Here is a 17759-nt window from a genome sequence, read left to right on the forward strand (position 1 = left end):
AGAAGCCACTGCTCCAAAACCACCATAAAAAAGCCAGACTACGGTTTGCAACTGCACATGGGGACAAAAATCGTACTTTTTGGTCTGATGATGGTCTGATGAAACAAAAATAGAACTGTTTTGCCATAATGACCATCATTAGGTTTGGAGGAAAAAGGGGGAGGCTTGCAAGCCGAAGAACACCATCCCAACCGTGAAGCACGGGGGTGGCCGAATCATGTTTTGGGGGTGCTTTGCTGCAGGACGGACTGGTGCACTTCACAAAATAGATGGAATCACGAGGGAGGATAATTATGTGGATATATTGAAGCAACATCTGAAGACATCAGTCAGGAAGTTAAAGCTTAATCGCAAATGGATCTTCCAAATGGACAATGACCCCCAAGCATACTTCCAAAGTTGTGGCAAAATAGCTCAAGAACAACAAAATCAAGGTATTGGAGTGGCCATCACAAAGCCATGGCCTTAATCCTATAGAAAATGTGTGGGCAGAACTGAAAAGGCGTGTGCGAGCAAGGAGTCCTACAAACCTGACTCAGTTACACCAGCTCTGTCAGGAGGAATGGGCCAAAATTCACCCAATTTAAGCTTGTGGATGGCTTCCCAAAACGTTTGACCCAAGTTAAACAATTTTAAAGGCAATGCTACCAAATACTAATTGAGTGTATGTAAACTTCTGACCCACTGGGAATGTGATGAAATATATAAAATCTAAAATAAATAATTCTCTCCACTATTATTCTGACATTTCACATTCTTAAAATAAAGTGGTTATCCTAACTGGGATTTTTTTCCTAGGATTAAATGTCAGGAATTGTGAAAAACTGAGTTTAAATGTATTTGGCTAAGGTGTGTGTAAACGTTTGACTTTTGTAATCTACACACATTCTGCTACCTTAACCATCTGCGTCTTTATATTAGAGATACACAACTACACATCAGCCCCTCAACGGGATTGTGGACTGGTCTGGACAGCAGAGCAGAAATGAATTCATCACATCCCAGGCTGACATATCCAAGGGCATTTATTATTACGATGATGACGATGGGGATTACTCTGTCTGTCTGGGCATCAGCACACTCAGCCTGTCTAAATGTCATTTCCCTCATGCTCAATGGACATTTATGGATGGAGGATATTTTTCTAAATTTTTCTCTTCCTCTTTCTATCATTCCCCCCCTCACTTTTCCAGATGTAGAATGATCCCTCTCTTTGCACCCCAGTGCAGTGTTTTTTGGCTGCTGAACACGATGCTCTTGAGTATTATGTTGCTGTAATAAAAATGGAAGCCGCCTTTCGGGCTACTGCTGTGTTCAGCTCTGGCTCTGCATGTCTCATCCTTCTGTTCTGCTGGTCTGTGTAGACTAGCTGTAGGCCCAGTGTTTGTTCAGACAGAGGCAAAGCAACAGACTCCGGTCCTCCAGGACCACAATCCTGTTTTTTTTGTTGCTCCCAGGCAAAGTGTAAATGTAGCACTCATTCAAAGGCAATAAGGGAAGGTAGCAGACTCTGGCCCTCAAGGACATGAGTTATTCATCCTTGTGCTGAGAGAGGCCCAGAGAAGCTTAGCTGACTTCTAGGCTGTCTGCAGGGGTTGATGGGTGGCTCAATAGCAGATGTTTCAAATAGGTTAAACATGTCTGTATAACTGTATGGTGGGTAGTGGTGTGCTTGAAGTCTCTACTTCAACTCTGGTGTCCCATCAGACATGGTTGCTGTAGGATACCTATTAGAGATCAGAGGATGAGAATAGTTCATGTAGTGGTTGAGGAAGAGTGGACCCTAGGGACTACCTGTCTCCTGTCTCACACAACAGGGTTTTCAGTTAGGAAAATGTGGCCGGATTACCGGACTCGTATGCATTGGGTGCGTAATCTGATTAGGGCGTCCACCCACGGTGCCCAGAATCACATCGAGATTATTGTAATTCACATTAACAGAACCTGCGAGTCTATAGGATTCAACAATGTGCGGTCCTCCTTTACCAAATTCTGATGTGCACTTTGAAGATTTTAGAATAATTGTCCACATTTACTTTTCCTCAGCCAACGAGATGAGTAACAAAATGCAAAATCACAAACCTATTTTAATCTACTATCCCCCATAGTAGAAAAATTGACGTATTCTATTGGTGAGTTTGTTGAGAGAGAAATGGCCTATTCCAAACAGACTCTGGGACAGTTTTGGGATGATAGATTCTAAAGTCTTACAACCAGTGTTATGCAGGTGAATGAGGACCCAAAAGCGACTTGGCGAAAACAGAGTCTTTAATCCAGTTTAAGGAAATAGCAATACTCCTAGACAAATCGGAGCGGTAAATAAAGCATAAAAACAATTTCACTCGTAATCACGAGAACTGACTGGAGACTCGATAATAAACTGCAGGTTGCCTCGGGAAGGCACTTGACCGTGCAGACTCAGACACCTGCTCACCACGCAGCATCTGAGGGAAACACGAACAGGGCGATACAAAGACACAGCACGGTGAACAATATACAAGGATCCGACAGGGCAGAAACGGAAAACAAGGGGAGAAATAGGGACTCTAATCAGGGGAAAAGATAGGGAACAGGTGTGGGAAGACTAAATGATTGATTAGGGGAATAGGAACAGCTGGGAGCAGGAACGGAACGATAGAGAGAAGAGAGAGAGAGAGGGAGAGAGAAAAAGGGGAACGAACCTAAAAAGACCAGCAGGGGGAAAACGAACAGAAGGAAAAGCAAAATGACAAGACAATATAAGACAAAACATGACAACCAGGCGACATAAATGCAACACATCAGAACGTTTAGCTTAAAATGGCGATAAACTATTATTTCTATACATTATACGCGCAGTAATGCGCATAAAGCATAATACTTAGCTGGAAAACACCATTGTCAAAAGCGCACCGCACGTGCAAGCAAGTGTCAAGTGACCGAGATGAAAATATCCGTTCGAAAGAGGGGAGATCTAGTGTGCAACAACTAGCATGGGTTGCTAATATAACTCGGATTGTGCCTTTGCCTACTGGATAATGGAATAAAGTTGAAATAAAATAATTGCCTCCACGGATATGGTCAGATTTTTGGCTAGGCTACTTTAAAGCGAGGTAAGGCATGCCTCATAATATGTAGGAAAAAGTTCAGGTTTCAAACAATGAAGTATATGTTTTCAAAATGCATACTCCCCCCAGTTCATTGCAAAGTGGTGTGTGACGTGCTGAAGAAGCCTGCCCTCCGATGCCTCGCACTGTCTGACAGATTTTCCGCTCAAATACTCTGTATCTGTACGCATTAAATAAATGAGATACGTAACGAATATACTGTACACGTGCACCAAATTAATACCACTAAATGATGCTAATGAACCTATAGACCAATAAGCATGTCCAGTCTAATGTATTTACATCGACTGGTATTTCCATCAATCAATAGGATAGAAAACATTCTTTCACATAGTTTTTTTTCTTCTTCTCCTGGACAATTGGCTTGTGCCAAAAATCAGCTTTTGTATTTTTTTGCAATTACAGGTTTACAGAAACCCTGGCACACACACACACACACACACACACACACACACACACACACACACACACACACACACACACACACACACACACACACACACACACACACACACACACACACACACACACACACACACACACACACACACAAAATGAGTCTATTAGTTCCACACTTTTCACATGCCCTCCCCTTGGCATGGCATGACATGGTACCCTGGCAGTGGTCCCTGCTGTCAGGGCTGGTTAGGCCTAGGTGAGCTGAGACATGCCACCCAGCCAGCAGGGGGGGTTGAAGGGGGAGCAGAGAGCACAGCTGGCACTGGGAACTGTGCTGAGCCTCTGTGCCTTACTGGGCCTCTGTGTGCTCTGCCTGCTTTTATAACCTCTAATCCAGTCGGGACTGGAAGCTCTGCACTGCCTGCTCCTATAGCCTCTAATCCAGTCGGGACTGGAAGCTCTGCACTGCCTGCTCCTATAGCCTCTAATCCAGTCGGGACTGGAAACTCTGCACTGCCAGCTCCTATAGCCTCTAATCCAGTCGGGACTGGAAGCTCTGCACTGCCTGCTCCCATAGCCTCTAATCCAGTCAGGACTGAAAGCTCTGCACTGCCTGCTCCTATAGTATCTAATCCAGTCGGGACTGGAAGCTCTGCACTGCCTGCTCCTATAGCCTCTAATCCAGTCGGGACTGGAAGCTCTGCACTGCCAGCTCCTATAGCTTCTAATCCAGTCGGGACTGGAAGCTCTGCACTGCCAGCTCCTATAGCCTCTAATCCAGTCGGGACTGGAAGCTCTGCACTGCCAGCTCCTATAGCTTCTAATCCAGTCGGGACTGGAAGCTCTGCACTGCCAGCTCCTATAGCCTCTAATCCAGTCGGGACTGGAAGCTCTGCACTGCCAGCTCCTATAGCTTCTAATCCAGTCGGGACTGGAAGCTCTGCACTGCCAGCTCCTATAGCCTCTAATCCAGTCGGGACTGGAAGCTCTGCACTGCCTGCTTTTATAACCTCTAATCCAGTCGGGACTGGAAGCTATGCACTGCCTGCTCCTATAGCCTCTAATCCAGTCGGGACTGGAAGCTCTGCACTGCCTGCTCCTATAGCCTCTAATCCAGTCGGGACTGGAAACTGCACTGCCAGCTCCTATAGCCTCTAATCCAGTCGGGACTGGAAACTCTGCACTGCCTGCTCCCATAGCCTCTAATCCAGTCGGGACTGAAAGCTCTGCACTGCCTGCTCCTATAGTATCTAATCCAGTCGGGACTGGAAGCTCTGCACTGCCTGCTCCTATAGCCTCTAATCCAGTCGGGACTGGAAGCTCTGCACTGCCAGCTCCTATAGCCTCTAATCCAGTCGGGACTGGAAGCTCTGCACTGCCAGCTCCTATAGCCTCTAATCCAGTCGGGACTGGAAGCTCTGCACTGCCTGCTCCTATAGCCTCTAATCCAGTCGGGACTGAAAACTCTGCACTGCCTGCTCCTATAGCCTCTAATCCAGTCAGGACTGGAAGCTCTGCACTGCCAGCTCCTATAACCTCTAATCCAGTCGGGACTGAAAGCTCTGCACTGCCTGCTCCTATAGCCTCTAATCCAGTCGGGACTGGAAGCTCTGCACTGGCAGCTCCTATAGCCTCTAATCCAGTCGGGACTGGAAGCTCTGCACTGCCTGCTCCTATAGCCTCTAATCCAGTCGGGACTGGAAGCTCTGCACTGCCAGCTCCTATAGCCTCTAATCCAGTCGGGACTGGAAGCTCTGCACTGCCTGCTCCTATAGCATCTAATCCAGTCGGGACTGGAAGCTCTGCACTGCCAGCTCCTATATCCTCTAATCCAGTCGGGACTGGAAGCTCTGCACTGCCTGCTCCTATAGCCTCTAATCCAGTCGGGACTGAAAGCTCTGCACTGCCTGCTCCTATAGCTTCTAATCCAGTCGGGACTGGAAGCTCTGCACTGCCTGCTCCTATAGCATCTAATCCAGTCGGGACTGGAAGCTATGCACTGCCAGCTCCTATAGCCTCTAATCCAGTCGGGACTGGAAGCTCTGCACTGCCTGCTCCTATAGCATCTAATCCAGTCGGGACTGGAAGCTATGCACTGCCAGCTCCTATAGCCTCTAATCCAGTCGGGACTGGAAGCTCTGCACTGCCTGCTCCTATAGCATCTAATCCAGTCGGGACTGGAAGCTATGCACTGCCAGCTCCTATAGCCTCTAATCCAGTCGGGACTGGAAGCTCTGCACTGCATCCCCGTCTGGGTCTACAGGTTTCCTGTTTGAGGTGGTTGTCTTTATAGCACTCTGCTGCTCTCACACTGAGTCATACAGTGGCATGGTGACGAGTCTCTCTTCCAGTCTCTCTCCTGGTCCTGTCCTCCTTTCTCTAATGAAATACATCACTCTTTCTTTCTCCCTCTCTGTCTTTCTGCCCCCTCTCTTTCTCGCTCCCTTTGTATTACTCACCCCAACCCTCTCTCTCACCCCTCCATCTTTCTCTTAGAATCCCCTCTTCTCCCCTTCTCTCCTGGTTCTCAGACGAATGAAAATGATCCTCAAATTGGATTACAGAGCTAGGTGAGATGGAGATGAAGGAATTGGCTAAATTGGGCCTGGTTAAACTCGTTAGGAATCTCTCTCTACAGGCAGCTCCGACCCTGCTGCACATTTATGCAATTACACTGAAAACTGGTCCACGTCCCCCCCAGCCTCCTGATCCTGTCCCCTCTAGGGTAATCCCTGCTCCCCTGACCTCCATAATCACTCTCTGTTATTGGTTAATACATGTGCCCTAATGATCTATTAAAGACTTGAATAATAACTTTAAATAATACCTTCTTATCCTTCCTCTCAGTTCAGTATTATATTTGTGGAAATTCACAATATACACAAGATGCACAATAAGAAAGTGATTTTGTGTGTGTGTGTTTGATGAGGCTGAGATCTTGACCTTCTGTCTCAGTTCTCTCCTGAGATGCCAGAGCAGGTCGCGATCTTCCAAACCCTCCTGAATAAGCCTCGGACAGCTTGCCTCCATCTTCTGAGAAGAAAATGCATTCTAGTTATTTCTCCATGTTGTCAGATTCCTATACTCTACCATAACTGTTTTAAGGTGTGAGCAATGTTCTATTTCTCTTTTATGAAATATTACATCTCTTGAAGAACTTACCACGACACCATTCTGGTGTTTCCACTGCACACCGAGCTGAACAGGGTGTGAGCAGACAGAGCAGAGTGGTGATGGAACAAGCCGACAATCTAGCGGAGTTTGTATGTCTCAGGTCAAAACATGGATAGCCATTGCTATCCATAACGATCATTTTGAAAAGATTGTCATTTACATGATTACTTTAGAGAGGAAAAACGACCGCAATGGATGTTACGCCCTCCCTTATGGATGTTACGCTCTCCGTTATGGATGTTACGCTCTCCGTTATGGATGTTACGCCCTCCGTTAGGGATGTTACGCCCTCCGTTATGGATGTTACGCCCTCCGTTAGGGATGTTACGCCCTCCGTTAGGGATGTTACGCTCTCCGTTATGGATGTTACGCCCTCCGTTATGGATGTTACGCTCTCCGTTAGGGATGTTACGCCCTCCGTTATGGATGTTTCGCTCTCTGTTATGGATGTTACGCCCTCCGTTAGGGATGTTTCGATGGATGTTACGCCCTCCGTTAGGGATGTTACGCCCTCCGTTAGGGATGTTACGCCCTCCGTTAGGGATGTTACGCCCTCCGTTAGGGATGTTACGCCCTCCGTTAGGGATGTTATGCCCGCCGTTATGGAACTCTTATATAGACAATCAAATCTTAACGATTTCTTGACTCAAAATCTATCTTAACGCGTTTGTCATTTTGAGGTTTAAGAAATCAGCAGTAGGCATAGTACATCATGATTGTATAATTACAGGCAGTCTGAATATAGTGTACAAGGCCAGGCACCACAACCTAATACATTATATATTTTTTCTCTTTATCAATATGATTTGTATCCACTTTTCTGGACACTGAATGTCTTTATATTTTGGGGTGCTTTCAGTTGAAAAGTCACTCCAGGGCTTTTAACAGATTGTTGATAAATACTCTTCTCATCTTTCTGTCTAAAAAACAGTACTGCCAAGTAGGAGAAATGCACCAGCATATATTATATTTGGCAAAAGAATCTTAGTTAGAACACATACATTTTCAAGATATCAACAATTACAAGAATTCAACAATTGCTTCAGGAAAAGTCTAAAAACTACTTCTCAGAACCAGCCCACTAAATCTGGTGAATGCCAAAGCTTCGGAAGTTAAGATATCACATCAATAGTGATGGGGGAAATTGATGCACTTACAGTGCCTTGCGAAAGTATTCAGCCCCCTTGAACATTGCGACCTTTTGCCACATTTCAGGCTTCAAACATAAAGATATAAAACTGTATTTTTTGTGAAGAATCAACAACAAGTGGGACACAATCATGAAGTGGAACGACATTTATTGGATATTTCAAACTTTTTTAACAAATGAAAAATGTAAAAATTTGGCGTGCAAAATTATTCAGCCCCCTTAAGTTAATACTTTGTAGCGCCACCTTTTGCTGCGATTACAGCTGAAAGTCGCTTGGGGTATGTCTATCAGTTTTGCACATCGAGAGACTGACATTTTTTCCCCATTCCTCCTTGCAAAACAGCTCGAGCTCAGTGAGGTTGGATGGAGAGCATTTGTGAACAGCAGTTTTCAGTTCTTTCCACAGATTCTGGATTGGATTCAGGTCTGGACTTTGACTTGGCCATTCTAACACCTGGATATGTTTATTTTTGAACCATTCCATTGTAGATTTTGCTTTATGTTTTGGATCATTGTCTTGTTGGAAGACAAATCTCCGTCCCAGTCTCAGGTCTTTTGCAGACTCCATCAGGTTTTCTTCCAGAATGGTCCTGTATTTGGCTCCATCCATCTTCCCATCAATTTTAACCATATTCCCTGTCCCTGCTGAAGAAAAGCAGGCCCAAACCATGATGCTGCCACCACCATGTTTGACAGTGGGGATGGTGTGTTCAGGGTGATGAGCTGTGTTGCTTTTACGCCAAACATAACGTTTTGCATTGTTGCCAAAAAGTTCAATTTTGGTTTCATCTGACCAGAGCACCTTCTTCCACATGTTTGGTGTGTCTCCCAGGTGGCTTGTGGCAAACTTTAAACAACACTTTTTATGGATATCTTTAAGAAATAGCTTTCTTCTTGCCACTCTTCCATAAAGGCCAGATTTGTGCAATATACGACTGATTGTTGTCCTATGGACAGAGTGTCCCACCTCAGCTGTAGATCTCTGCAGTTCATCCAGAGTGATCATGGGCCTCTTGGCTGCATCTCTGATCAGTCTTCTCCTTGTATGAGCTGAAAGTTTAGAGGGACGGCCAGGTCTTGGTAGATTTGCAGGGGTCTGATACTCCTTCCATTTCAATATTATCGCTTGCACAGTGCTCCTTGGGATGTTTAAAGCTTGGGAAATCTTTTTGTATCCAAATCCGGGTTTAAACTTCTTCAGAACAGTATTTCGGACCTGCCTGGTGTGTTCCTTGTTCTTCATGATGCTCTCTGCGCTTTTAACGGACCTCTGAGACTATCACAGTGCAGGTGCATTTATACGGAGACTTGATTACACACAGGTGGATTGTATTTATCATCATTAGTCATTTAGGTCAACATTGGATCATTCAGAGATCCTCACTGAACTTCTGGAGAGAGTTTGCTGCACTGAAAGTAAAGGGGCTGAATAATTTTGCACGCCCAATTTTTCAGTTTTTGATTTGTTAAAAAAGTTTGTGTCCCACTTGTTGTTGATTCTTCACAAAAAAATACAGTTTTATATCTTTATGTTTGAAGCCTGAAATGTGGCAAAAGTTCGCAAAGTTCAAGGGGGCCGAATACTTTCGCAAGGCACTGTACATATCGAGAATATTTTTGACGATATATTGTATCGTTTTGACTATCGCAATATTCTTTTTTTGCGCTAGTTGACTGGACCTGAACCAAAATGTTTTTCCTTCATAGCTTGTTCCCCATCGTCTTTATTAAAATAGAGAGCCAAACTTGTTTTCTCATGTGTGTGTTGGCTGTGTTGTTGGCGAGCTCCTCTGAACAAGTGTCCTGATCAGCTACTATGCTGTATTTCTCCATGCACTGTTTGACGTGACTGTAAGTTAACCGTAGTTGGCTGGCTAGCAAGGAAGGGATAATGCCAGCCAGTATGGCAATGGAACATTTACAACAAACAACTAGGTGTGTGTGTGTGTGTGTGTGTGTGTGTGTGTGTGTGTGTGTGTGTGTGTGTGTGTGTGTGTGTGTGTGTGTGTGTGTGTGTGTGTGTGTGTGTGTGTGTGTGTGTGTGTGTGTGTGTGTGTGTGTGTGTGTGTGTGTGTGTGTGTGTGTGTGTGTGTGTGTGTCTCACTCCGCTACATTACCTGGCTCTTGTTTGTCTGCAGCAGACATATGGTGAACAATATGTTTGGACTGTGGAATTGCAATAAAATCACAGTATTGACTCGCAATACATGTAGAATTGTGAGATTTGCAATACATATCATATAGGCACCTAAGTATCGCGATAATGTCATATATTTACAAGGCAGTAGAACACGCGAACACAACTCAAGACACTTCCATTTGTTCTGTATTGCTTCATGAACACCTCATGTCCATAACTAACACTGGCTGACAGCTGTGAGTGGAAAAACAAGCTCTGTGAGCCCTTTATTAAAGCCATGAAATACAAAAGTGTAAAAATCATTTTTTGAGACTTGGCCTCCTACACTGTAATGGTCAAAATTCATGCAATTTCCTCTTTAAACTGCTATAAAAAAATGGTGAACTGCAAAGTATAGACATAAGCATAATTGTGAATGTAGTTTCGTTTGGAAATGCCTAACTTTATTGTATATGCTTAGGTTGACTTTCCCTGGGAATCATCCAATGCTTGGGATAAAACCTACAAGGTTTTATTTTATAGAAAAGGAGCTTAGGGTACAATCAGACGGAAGTCAAGTTGACTAACTAAAACTGATGATCAATCAAGATGGTTTAATATGCGTTGAGGTTAATATGTTTTATGGCTTTTGCAATTTGCATATCTGTTTTCAGCATTAGGCCCAAAAGCAACTTCTGCTTGAAAATAATGTACTTGTTTGTGTCTTTTAACCCTGCCAGTTGATGAGTAGACTGACAGCCTTTATCAGGCTTTTCCTGCCCTACGCTCATGGATGAGAGAGGAAAGAATTCCAGTCGTGTGACATCATCACTCTCAGACAATAGTGGCTTTCTCTTGCTGGGTCACTAAGGTTCTTTACTTGTAGCCTTACTGAGTCATATCGATCTCAATGGGCTGTAGAAATAACAGCGAATCAGTAAAGAGACATCTGATGACACAGCCCTTGCAGCCCCACATACTTGTTTCTGGTTAAACCTATTCTTAGTCTAAAGAGCACTTTCAATTGAGGCGCGCGTGCTTTTTATTCAAAGAGTTTGATCTGGGTCTGCGAAACTGTCCTTCCGCGTTGAAAAGAAAGACTGTATGATCGGTGAATGAGGCGGTCTCAGTCAGGCGGAGAAGTGGCCAGTGGTTAGTGTGACAGCTCTTGAGGTGTGTGCATTATCATTTTTGCTTGGCGCTTGGAACCTCCCAGCACCCCCTCCCTGACTTGTCAAGAAGCCGTCCCGCGGAGGGTGATGGGTGAGAGGGCTGGGGACTCCGGTGCCGGCTGGCTTACAGCCTCATCCCCGTGGAGGGTGTCAGGATGATGTGGGAGCGCACCTCTGACTGGCCCTGGAAGGAAAAACGGCCTGTCACTGCTGGAGACACCATCCAGTAAAAGAGCACTCCATATTGTCTCTCTCTCTCTCTCTGGCTTTCTCATTCTCTCTCTTTCTCTCACTGTCTCCTTTTCTACTCCCCTTCTCATCTCTTTTACTTCCCCCCCATGTCCCTAATGTCTCTATCTTGGTATCTCACTTTGTTTCCCTCCCTCCCTCCCTCCCTCCCTCCCTCCCTCCCTCCCTCCCTCCCTCCCTCCCTCCCTCCCTCCCTCCCTCCCTCCCTCCCTCCCTCCCTCTCTATGAATAGACACCAGTCCTTGTGTTGTTTACCCTCAGTGTGCAGCAGCACTAGATATCTCCTGGATTTGTGTGATTTATTCCTTATTAGGCCTGCAGGTGCTGGCTGCCTTACCCCCCTCCCTCTCTCTCTCTTTCTCTCTCTCTCTTTCTCTCTCCCTTCCTCTTTCCATAAGCCATGTTTTATAGACACATTTAACATAGAACAGTGCTCTGCTCAGTGTGTCACTGAATAATTCAGTACATTTAAGATGAATAAGAGAAGCTGGTAAAAAGGAGAGGAGGCTCGTGTGGTTTGGAAGTAAAGCGTGAACTCCCAGCTTAGTGGTTCCTTTGATTACTTACCTCGAGTCCTGAGTGTCACACATGCTCATTCACACACACACACACACACACACACACACACACACACACACACACACACACACACACACACACACACACACACACACACACACACACACACACACACACACACACACACACACACACACACACACACACACACACACACACACACACACACACACACACACACACACACACACACACACACACACACACGGTAAGTATCAGCCAACCTGGATTACAGGGCAGAGAGGCTCCGCTCTGCCAGATGTCTTACAACAACAGCTGTGTGACAGACACGCGAGTGCCAAGACGAGGCCTGCACACAGTCCGTCTGAGACACACACAGACCATAGTGGTGGATGGCACCATCCCTCTGAGAATGGCTTCAGAGTGAATGTGCGTGTGTGTGAGAAACGTTCTCTCTCTCTCTCGTGTTTTTCTAGGGTTGCACGGAAACGGCTCACCTCATCCTTTTATTCATGTGTGTGTATTGCTGGTGTTCGTCTGTGTGTGCAATTTTTGCGTGTTAAGTGCCTTGTTAACTAGGGCAGAGACAATTCCTTAGTATCGTGGCAAGGAAACAAAACACAAAGTGGATTTGACTTCTTCTTTAGGAAAACAGAGCTAATATTGTAAACAAACATCATCATGTTTTCCTAGCTATAGCAATATTTTACATACAATATTTTACATACATCGTTTTTAAAGGGCCAACGAGTTTTTGTGTTTTTCATTTTGGCCATGTAAAGAATATTGCGATAAGGGCATCGTCACAGCCCTGCTGTTAACCCCACCCTGCCCTAACAGTAGGTCTCTCTGTGTCTCTCTCTGTTCCAGAAGGACTCCATGAAAAATGACGGAGGAGGTGATAGTTATAGCCAAGTGGGACTACTCGGCTCAGCAGGAACAGGAACTTGACATCCGGAAAAACGAGCGGCTGTGGCTCCTGGACGACAGCAAGACGTGGTGGAGGGTGAGGAACGCCTCCAACCGGACCGGCTACGTCCCCTCGAACTATGTGGAGAGGAAAAACAGCTTAAAGAAAGCCTCGCTGGTGAAAAACATCAAAGACACACTCGGTGAGTTGGGTTAAGTGTGTAGGTGGGTGGACGAGGGTGGCTGGGTGTGTGTGCGCGCGTGTGTGTATGCGTGTGTGTAAGACAGGGCATCTCTCTGCTGTTTCCTAGGGGTGCACAGAGGCGGCGCGGCACACACAATCTCGACATTGGGCTAAGTAGTTTGTGTGTGTGCGTGTGTTTTCTTCTCTGCTGTTTTCTAGGGGTGCCTCCACAGAGGCGTCTCACCTCATGTGATTAATGCGGAAGAAACACTGTTAAATGCTTGACTACCTCACACACTTACACTCTCCAGTTAGCAATGATTTCTCAAGGATGGTGATTTGTAAACAGTATGTTTAATACAGGAGACGTTTGTTTTGTAAGGCATCCCTTAGGCTATTCATTATCAGGCAAGGGAAAGCTGGTGTGATCGATCAGGAGAAATTCCGGTATTGAAGCAGCTTTTGTTCAGGCATTGAAGCGTCTTTTTCCAAGGTCAGAGGAGGTAAGGACTAATTAAATATGAAGTGCAGGGGTTTTCTTGGATGGACAACAGCTAGGATTAGCTGATCTCTGGTAATTCTCACTGTGGAATAATAGGGTAGAACTCTCACCCTTATTAGGCTAATGAATTAATCTCCGTTGGTAGAAACTAAGATGTTCATACTCGCAGAGAATTGGAGATAATTTCCAATGGCGCGAAAGGGCAAGATAATGGCCGACACTCAAGAGTGATACTAGGCAATGGGAACTGACGTTGTGATGAGACGGAACCTTGCCACCCAATGTAATCAGTGAAGAATAGACGCTTGCATCAGAAATGCACAATATAGATGAGACGTCGCACTGAAAGATTAGGATAATTAGCCAAGAGGATTTCTCCCACTGCCTTGCCTAGTTGTCAGAGGTCTTGACAGACAATGCAATTAAAAAAACCTGCAGTTTGCCTGCAGCTTCCCAGTGCGCACACACACACACACACACACACACACACACACACACACACACACACACACACACACACACACACACACACACACACACACACACACACACACACACACACACACACACACACACACACACACACACACACACACACACACACACACACACACACACACACACACACACACACACACAGAGAGAGACCTAGTTGTTTGTTGTAAATGTTCCATTGCCATACTGGCTGGCATTATCCCTTCCTTGCTAACTAGCCAACTACGGTTAACTTACAGTCACGTCAAACAGTGCATGGAGAAATACAGCGTAGTAGCTGATCAGGACACTTGTTCAGAGGAGCTCGCCAACAACACAGCCAACACTACGTATCGTTTGACCTGTTCTCTGTTGACATTTCTTTGTATTTGTCTATAAAAATGATGCTGATTCATGATTTCGACTGGCTGAGAGAAGCTGCCTGTCCAGTCCTGACTCTCGGCCCCGACATGTTCATTACTATGGGACAGCTGGAGATCATATGTCAATATTGAAACAATGTTGCAAATGTCAGAGAGACAGACAGCTAGTTCAAATACAGATCTCCGCTATTGAAAACCTATTGCTATTCTGAAAGAAATGGGAGATCATGTCTAGATGCTTTTTTACAGCGGAGATCAAGTTTATAAATTGTCTGGCTGGGCTGACGAGACAGTGAGATTGAACAGTGTAAATAGGCATTTCCTTGTTATAGCTTTAGCCGGTGGCAACTTGTGGAATTTACACTGGATGGAATGCGGTTTTAACCAATCAGCGTGCAAGATTAGAGCCTCCCGTTGTATAAATAGTGAGCAACCTGAGGGTGACTTCTGCTGCTAACAGTGACACATACTCTTCCCTATCAATCCAACTATTGATCAATTAATATAACCCCGGAGACACTGTTTAAAGGGGGAACTCTAAATCCACTACAGCTCTCTTTGTTCTCTGGGCCCAGAGCACTGAGAGCACTGAAATAATGTTGTCAGGCCTGTAGTGAGACAAAGAGCTTTTTGGCTTTGCACGCACGCACGCCACACACACAAAGCCAGATCACAGGAGCATAGCTGGAATAGTTATTGAGGGTTATCTTTCTTTGAGATGGAGGCAGATGAACTGCTGTGAGGTGGGAGGTGAGTGTTACTGCTTTGTGCATTCCTCACACTCAAATACCATCAGGCTTACGTACTGTACACCGTGATTTCTAATGCGGACACACGCTTAAACCTACGCTTAAACGCACACACGCCTTGAACGCACCCACACACACGCCTTGAACGCACCCACACACACGTGAACTTGCCGACTGCTGTGTTCCTGTTGTATAGAATTGGTTGCGTCCCCAATGGGGATGAGTAGAAATGTCAGAACATAAACCAATCATCTCCAGCCACCTGCTACAACCTTGGCTTCCTCCAAGGGCAACCCCTGTATGCGTGTGGCTGGACCTCCATCTGTTTTCTGATTGGTTATTACCAGGGTTACTTCAACCAGTGACACGTATGCCTTGTTTTCACTGGAATAACCTGAGAGACAATATTAGCTTTAGTCACCAGGTGATTTGAATCCTATCTAGTGTAAGCTTACTTATTTTCTATGTTTATTTAGTCATTCATAAAGCGTGAACTGTGTGTGTGTGTGTGTGTGTGTGTGTGTGTGTGTGTGTGTGTGTGTGTGTGTGTGTGTGTGTGTGTGTGTGTGTGTGTGTGTGTGTGTGTGTGTGTGTGTGTGTGTGTGTGTGTGTGTGTGTGTGTGTGTGTGTGTGTGTGTGTGTGTGTTCGTTCCATCCTAAGTAATCAGGTTTGTGCAGTACACAATCATCTCTAACCACCGAGGTGTTATAATTACCAACACAACTGCAGCCCTTTGTAGTGATTGAAATGAGCTCCGTTTCTGTGTTGGAGCTGGGTCTACTGATAGGCATCCAGTGTGTTCTTAGCTCCCCATTGGGTGCCCGTCAGTATAGTGCTCTGCCTGTGGAAACGTTGGCCCCGTTCACCTTCCCACAGAGAATGGCCTGGTGCCAACCAACCCAGCTAGGATGGAACTCAACTCCATGTCCTCAGTTCATCTCAATGGAACAGTTCACATTGGCTGCCTCGGAAATAGGCACCCTGTTCCCTACATAGTGCATGACTTTTTTTATATACCAGAGCTCAGGTCAAAAGTAGTGCACTATGTAGGGAATAGGGTGCCATTTGGGACACAGACAGTCTTGCCAACAGGAACCTTTCAAAACAACTAAAACTATAATCTATCTTAATGTTTCTTTACGGGCTATTGAATAATCATGACATTAAACAAACATGAGTTGGGTAATGAACTAATAAGGCCCGAGGGGGTCTGGTTTATGGCCAATATACCACAGCTAAGGGCTGTTCCTAAGCATGACGCAGAGTGCCTGGATGTAGCCCTTAGCCGTGGTATATTGGTCATATACCACAACCCGCAGAGGTGCCTTATTGCTTTTATAAACTGGTTACCAACGTAATTAGATCAGTAAAAAGAAATGTCTTTCTCGTCATACCCGTGGTGTGAGTCCGATATACGACGGCTGTCAGCCAATCAGCATCCAGGGCTTACATTACATTTACATTACATTTAAGTCATTTAGCAGACGCTCTTATCCAGAGCGACTTACAAATTGGTGCATTCACCTTATGACATCCAGTGGAACAGTCACTTTACAATAGTGCATCTAAATCTTAAGGGGGGGGGGGAGGGGGGGGAGGGATTACTTATCCTATCCTAGGTATTCCTTAAAGAGGTGGGGTTTCAGGTGTCTCCGGAAGGTGGTGATTGACTCCGCTGTCCTGGCGTCGTGAGGGAGTTTGTTCCACCATTGGGGGGGCCAGGGCAGCGAACAGTTTTGACTGGGCTGAGCGGGAGCTGTACTTCCTCAGTGGTAGGGAGGCGAGCAGGCCAGAGGTGGATGAACGCAGTGCCCTTGTTTGGGTGTAGGGCCTGATCAGAGCCTGGAGGTACTGAGGTGCCGTTCCCCTCACAGCTCCGTAGGCAAGCACCATGGTCTTGTAGCGGATGCGAGCTTCAACCACCCAGTTCATAATGACAAATAAATCATGTTTATCGAAGATGAGGCTAATTAAAATTGGTTGACATAAGGCAGTCAAGTAGATTTAATTGTGTTTAAATTAACCCTTCAAGTACAGTTGTCTGATGACGATATTTTTAAGAAATGACTCTTGCTTATCTGTGATTCAGTGAACAAGGTGGTTAACAGAGGCCTTTCCTCTTGATTAACTACATTCTTTATGAGTCCTGACACTCTGCAGACCTCATTCTGATGTGCTACTTCCATTTGATTTGATGTTTTCTCTCTCATAATGTCATCGTATTGCGGGTCGTGTTCAGGCCACTGTAAAAGCTATAGGTCACTGGCCAATGGCTCTATCAATACGCTGTTCGACCATTCAGGGCTGGCAGTTGGACATTGTTGTTACGGATTGATTTGTTGCCATGCGATGTATATGGTCACGTTGCCTTTGCTTACAACTTCAGAGGCCCGATGTAGTATGCTGCTCAGGTAGGGGAGACGACGTGACTTCTAGCTAACCAGAGGGTTGCTGGTCAGTGGTAAATGTTAGCGTTTTGAAAGCTAGTCGCATTGCAGGCCTGATATAAAGATCAAACTACGTTGTGTTTTGTCGGGAACTTGTGAGATGCGTGGTGCTCGGCTTACTCCCAGCCAGATGCAGCTACTGCTGAACTTTCTTCCTATCTGATTGAAGACCGTTGTCAAGGGAATTGTGTCTGTGATGG

The 17759-nt window shown here is 45.5% G+C and overlaps 1 protein-coding gene across 6 annotated transcripts in view; it reads left to right on the plus strand.

Moving 5' to 3' along the window:
• The window catches only part of LOC124008688 (cytoplasmic protein NCK2-like), a 55159-nt gene that overhangs the window by 31234 nt on the left and 6166 nt on the right, over window positions 1-17759 (plus strand). For 5 of the 6 annotated variants that reach the window (XM_046320189.1, XM_046320187.1, XM_046320188.1 and 2 more), the window contains one exon: window positions 12781-13022. In XM_046320189.1, the coding sequence (XP_046176145.1) occupies window positions 12797-13022 (226 nt within the window). In that variant the 5' untranslated portion in view covers window positions 12781-12796. The remainder of the gene's footprint in view (window positions 1-12780; window positions 13023-17759) is intronic. The other variant, XM_046320192.1, reaches the window with a different exon arrangement.

Source organism: Oncorhynchus gorbuscha, linkage group LG21 (assembly GCF_021184085.1).
Source record: "Oncorhynchus gorbuscha isolate QuinsamMale2020 ecotype Even-year linkage group LG21, OgorEven_v1.0, whole genome shotgun sequence".
Lineage (NCBI taxonomy): Eukaryota > Metazoa > Chordata > Actinopteri > Salmoniformes > Salmonidae > Oncorhynchus > Oncorhynchus gorbuscha.